A 6,203-nucleotide genomic window follows, 5' to 3' on the forward strand; every position below is an offset into this window, starting at 1 on the left:
TTTCACCAAGTCTATATTAATAATTAAGATTACTTCACAGCTTTACAGTTTGGTGCTGGAATCAAAAAAGTGAATTTTTTTTATTGTGAAGATTGCTAGAGATTTTTTTACATTGGGCTTTTGTCAAAGTATTAACAGTGTTAATTTTGAAGGGTCCCATTGGGACAGTTTTTTTGGTTTAATGTTTTTTTAAAATACTGCAATTTGGATTTTCAGTGTTAGATCCTTTCATTGGCCTATATATGTTGGAGAAGAGAGAACAGCAGAGAATACAGGAGGCCAAGCTCATCCAGCAGTGCATGTAGTGGGTTTGTAGATCCAATGGAATCCTATTTGAAGCTCTGTGCAAAATGTCACCCCAAAAGCTCTGAAAAGCTCAGTACCATTTAACAAGTAGATCTGAAAACTTCAATAAACAAACTAGTGCTTACTGTGACTTTTAAAAAGCACTTCTCCACCTCACTGTTTATTCATGAGCTAAGTCCAAGGACAATAAGTAATGTCAGGTGGGCTCAGTCACTTTGTTTTCCAAGCCTTTGCCTATAATGGCCTATTACGTTCTGTGTAATTTCAGTTTTCAGAAATGCCCAGAGACTGAAGAAGAATTCTTCAGAAGTGACATTCCTGGAATTAGAGAAACTCAGATATCAGGAGTTGCAAGGGAATCAGAAACACTAACTGCAAAAGTAACATCGGTTTATCAGGCCTGACACATTGTCGAGCATATCTGTATGCATGGCAACCAGCCTTTTTCTATCTGTCAGCTCACTGAAATTCCCGTTGGAGCCTTCTGCAACAGAATGCATGAGCGACCATGCCGTCCATGGAACTGACATTCACACTACCCTCTCCCTTGGCCTGTTGTGGGTCTTGTACCTGGTGGCTTACTGTCTGCATATTTCACCTCTAAGCTACAGTCTATCATTCACACAGTTCGGCCTCGGCTGGCTGAGAGTGTCAGGTTGCAAGATAATGTTTTTTTCCTCAGGAACGTGTTGTTCCTTGAGGAAAGTAATCTCCCTCAGCACTTTTGTTAGGCAGTTCTTGGACATCTGAAAACACAAATCCACAAGTTCAGCTGATGGAAGATATTTACCGTTGGGGAAAGATGGTGTATTACTACACCATCTGTAACTTGTACATCATATGTGTTTATCGATTGAAGGGAGTATGATATATGATATGGTGGATTAGGTCAGAAAACAGGCCAAGGACTCTATTAAATCTGTAACAATGATATTTCCTCCATTGGGGCCATAGATGAAGCCAGGCCTATTCTTCACCAATTATATGGTGCTGCCTCTGACCATGGTGATCTAGTTCTGCAAAATGGAGAAGTGTATCAGTGTGTATAGTGCAATTCATTTGGAAGATCTGCCTATCCCATAGTTGAATAGCTGACTTTGTGGAAGCTGCTACAGTGCTCAAGGGTAAAGTGAGGCTATGTATATGAGAAATGAGTTGAGGATAATAGATATTGTTGGTAGAAAAGTAAAGGGATTGTGATAAATGGGGTAATGAGAGAGACTAGTGATGCACTTGGTAGGATATTGTGTGCGAAGATGCTTTCACTGTGAGGTCATCGAATTTCTTGCAATGCTACATTCAGGCCCTTACAGTAAGACTGGTAGCAATGACTACCTGCTCTCACTACACTCCTATTGTCTATTTGGGGAGGATCCTTAACTCCAGAAAAATAAATCTCTCACTTCCTATGGACTTTATGTATCATGGCCTCCAGCAATGCTCATTTAACTGTTGGTTGTTTCAAGGTTACTCCTTGTCTTTATCTTTGCTTTCATCATTTCTAGCCATATCTGCAGCCAAAATGTACATGCCTGAATGAAGTGGTGGTTGGTTTTAAGTATCGTATGCCAGATTGACATGGTGCTAGCCTTGCACATACTTTGGCCCATTGCAACCGCTCAACAGTATGTTCACAACTAGGTTTACACACCACAATCATTACAACTAGCAGGCAGTATAAAGTTGATGAACTGCCTGCATTACATTCAATGGGTGTGGGTCAATCGCACTTTCTGATCTCTATGTTCTATTTTGGGAACTAACCAGTTTTGCTCCCAGAGATTTGAATTGCTGTCACATACATGTAGATAAGAGAAACAAAGACTGAAATATGGAAAAGTAGGAGGCTGACAAAGAGAATATTGAAATTAATGAAAGAACTAACTTGGATGATATGATAGAGATGGAAATCGACAGGTTTGATGATGGAGTAGATCTGCAGCAGGAAACGTTTCTCATAATGCATTTGAAATTCCACCAGTGTAATCATCCTGCATTTCAAAGCACCACACTTGATACAGATCTTGAATAATAAAGTGAGATTGTGCTGATCTAGTGACTGAAATTGCCACTGGTGACTACCATACCGTTGGTCTCGGAAATTTGCATTGATACTTCTGCCTGCTCTCCACATACATTGTTTTATGAGACATTTCAGAGGAACACACTGTACATTAAACACAACAACCTTTCAACATCTGAGAACCACAACTTCATGTTTCTGCTCTGTTGCACCTTTTGGGGTTCATATTTCCAATATTATCTTACAACTAGCAGAACAGATTACAGAACTTAAGATGCAAACACTGTTGAAAAAATACTGAGGTGGGAACAAGCCAGGCCCAAAAGGCTGGCCAGATCCCCAGGATAGTTAATCGCCATTGGAAGTTTCCAACTCATTGCAAATGTTTGGAGACCTTTCAGAATTTTCGGATGGAAGATCATTAAAAGTACTCCTAAACTAAGTTATGAGCACTCTTGGAGGTCTGTGGAGATTTTAAAGGACTCTGCAGAATGATCTCTCCCATGAGTGATGAGAGAGACAGAGGCACAGATAGAGAGAAATACTAAATAGATAGCAGGTGTTAGAAAACAAAAGACAAGCTGTCCACTTCACATTAATTAATAATGGTGTTAGTAGAAGTAGCTGGAAAATTGTTACAAATACAAGTACTAATGATATTCAAATTCCATCATAATACCTGAGACCTTCATGAAATAAAGTGATTTTTCAAGAGGAACATATACTGACCTAAAATGGCTGCTGTGATCACCTGACCGCATATTGAGGCAAGTCGAGGGAACCCATGCAGAATACACTAAAATGGCTCGACTGAAATTACTCTTTTATTCAAAGAACAGAGTCGAGACTCCTAAAATAACATTTAAAAAAATTGCATCTCCTTTTGAATTCATACTTGCACAATAAGCTCACATATTGAGAGATGAAAAGTTATCTGCGGGGTATTGAACTTAGCAAGATATTGGAGATCGATTTGGGAATATCTGAATAAACCATATTTTAGTAGCTTGCTTCGTATAGCAGGAGAAGACAACAGAACCTTGAAGGCTTGCCCTCTCTTCTCTCCCATTCATTAAAGTTGTGAAGAGGAGCCTAATGAAAAAGCAACTTGGGAAAACAACTTTAGTGAGGACTCCAGTTTCACTACTGCTAAAGAAACAAGACAATAGCTAAACAGCCACGGATTCGCATTTCACTCTTGCAACTCCAAGACTCTAAGGACATTAAATGGCATCTGCTTTAATTTTCCTGCTTGCATTGGTCACCCTCCCTATTTTTAAACTTATGATCTGTGCTTCTGTGTGTTCTTGCTGTTATGGAATTGTTGCAGTGCAGAGGGAGAACATTCAGCTCATCTGTCTGCACGTGCTCTCCAAATGAGTCTTATGTTTTAGTGCCTCTCCTGCTTTTTCCTTGTATCCTTGCATATTGTTTCTCTTTAGATAATCGCCAACTGTCTTCTTGAATGCTGTGATTGAGCCTGTGATCCTGCACGACTCCAGGCAGTGTATTCCAGAACCAACTATTTGCTGTGAAAAGGATTTTTTTCACACATGGCTTTCCTACTTTTCCTACTCCAAGTCTGTACCCTCTCATTCTCAATCAGTTTACAAGTGTTGGGATTTTAAAGTGCATTGAATTTCGACTCACACATTGAACATTTGCCAATCTAATGCTGGCTAACTGGTTGTATAATTTCTGAGCAGAGCCGTGGTAAGAATGGCAGCTGTCAGGCTCCTTGCTGTTCCTGGAACAAATACAGTTCTGGTTATACATGCCAAGCAAACTTACATTTTTCAAGTCTATCCTGAATGAGTCTATGAATGGGAATATGGGTATTTGGGCAGGAGTAAGGGAAAGACACTGTTTGCTCTTGTTGCCTTATTAGTAACTCCAAGAGGGTAATGAGATGTTTAGAGAAATGTACTGATTTTATCACTTTGTGTATTAAATCCTTGCTAAGGAAGTAGGGCTTGAGTGGTATAAATGTGGTTTTCCCTTGTAAAATGTCCTGATGAGAGTAAAACAAAATTATCAACAAGATGCATCTTTTTTTCAGCAGTACTCAAGATCTGTTCTACCAAATAGATATTACAGAATGTCTGTATGTGTGTCCTAAGCTCACACAGTGGAGCCTGGTGTCAAGCATTCTTGCCACTGGACCAAGGCATTACTCTATCAAGATCATGTGATAACTTGAGTGCCACAGCTACCTCACATTTAAAGAATTCATGCACAGACATGTCCCACCCCCTCAAAGTGAAGTTCAGAATCTGGAAGGTCAGGGCCCGCCTGGGCAACCTCAACAGCAGTTGACTTGAATGGCATACTGCTGTCATTGCCTGAGCTCAGACATTTCAACATTGATGTTACTACCCTAAGTGACTTGGCCATCTCAGAGACTCCTCTTGTGGGATAAATAAATGCCTTGTGTCCCTTTGGCTCAGAACCATTGCACTATTGTCCTCAGCGTACACCTGAACAGTGGGTGCTACAAACAAGTTACGCCAACCTAGAATTGTTCTTGGTCTGAGTCCTTGAGGGCAACAAACTGATCCTCCTTGGCAACTTCAGTGCTGCAGGAGCAAAGGTGAAGACCTCAGAGGAGATCGAACAGTAATAATAATTTGCCCCTGACATAATGCCGAGAACACAGCATCAATATAACCAAAGCCTCGTTCCTTCTGAGAAACAAATATAAGGCCACATCTCACTGCCACCTGTATGACTATGTGATATGCAAGTGAGTCTGGGCATATGTGGTCGGTTTGGGTAGGGAATGAGTCCACTTCTTAAAGTGGATGCTATCGTATTGAAATTGTCATTTGTGTTGAAAATGGAGTTTGGGAGATCATCTATCATATGACTAAAGAATATATCAAATGTGTTTAGTCATTTGTGGAGTGTAAAGCTTTACTATGTTAAGAAAACTAATTAGTGTAAAAAATTCATAGCACTGGTGCAGTCACTAGAAAACTACATTGCAATCTGTTTCTTCTCAACAGATCACCTCAGAGAACCATTGCAGGAATGAAGCTGAGAACAGAGCTTGATAGTTCTATCCAGAAATAAGCAGTTTGATTTAAAAGGAAGAAGAATTTATGGAAAACAATTTCTTAAAATTCAACAGTGTAGAGTGAAACAAAAGTTGCCAACTAATGACTTGAGTGAATTGAAATGCGCTTCAGCAAAGCCATAATAGCTTAAATTATGCAAAAACAGCCTGTTATTTTCTGTTTTATTATTGTGCAGCATGAGCAAATTATTCTGATTTTGTGACTCAAACATTGCTCACTTTAATCTAATAATGGGCGTGAAAGGAAAAATGATTTATTTTTATAAATTTTGTGCTATTCACACTTGCGCAACATATTTACTTGAATATATTACAGGCAAAGGTCAATCAGTAGTAAACAGATACATGATTTTCCTTCTTGTTGATTCCTGTTGCCATGGAAACATTTTTTTGCATTTCAAGATTTCCAGTTACTATTCCTTTCCATATGTTAAATGGCTTTGAGCTCCATCATCGGTTGTTGCAAGCAAAGGTCTCTTGATAGGATTTCTGTGAGGGTTCAAATGAAGCTATAGAATTTAGATAATGACGATAACTTCATAAAGGTTAGAAGAAACACGGTATTATTATCCACTAAACAAGATGGTATTATTAAAGCAGCACAAAAGTATGTTTCTAATAATGCCACAACAGCTTGATAGATTTAGATCATCATAATCATCGACCAACATACTTCTGAAAACAGTTAAAGTACTAATTTGACTATATGATGAACAACATTATCGGTTTTTATTATGTGTAGGTGTGGTAGCAAAGTGTATTAACATTCTACACCCAATTACTTTGGTACATTCAAGT

The 6,203-nt window shown here is 39.0% G+C and overlaps 1 protein-coding gene across 2 annotated transcripts in view; it reads left to right on the forward strand.

The window, feature by feature from the left end:
* LOC122556371 (cilia- and flagella-associated protein 337-like) overlaps positions 1-5,472 on the forward strand; it is a 53,881-nt gene extending 48,409 nt beyond the window's left edge. The window contains exon 19 of one of the 2 annotated variants that reach the window (XM_087993615.1): positions 5,335-5,472. In XM_087993615.1, the coding sequence (XP_087849741.1) occupies positions 5,335-5,363 (29 nt within the window). In that variant the 3' untranslated portion in view covers positions 5,364-5,472. The remainder of the gene's footprint in view (positions 1-5,334) is intronic. The other variant, XM_087993614.1, reaches the window with a different exon arrangement.
* Positions 5,473-6,203: the final 731 nt, after the last annotated feature.

The sequence above is a fragment of the Chiloscyllium plagiosum genome, unplaced genomic scaffold (genome assembly GCF_037043375.1).
Source record: "Chiloscyllium plagiosum isolate Xiang-an unplaced genomic scaffold, Cpla_swu_hap1 HiC_scaffold_13, whole genome shotgun sequence".
NCBI classification, from domain to species: Eukaryota; Metazoa; Chordata; class Chondrichthyes; order Orectolobiformes; family Hemiscylliidae; genus Chiloscyllium; species Chiloscyllium plagiosum.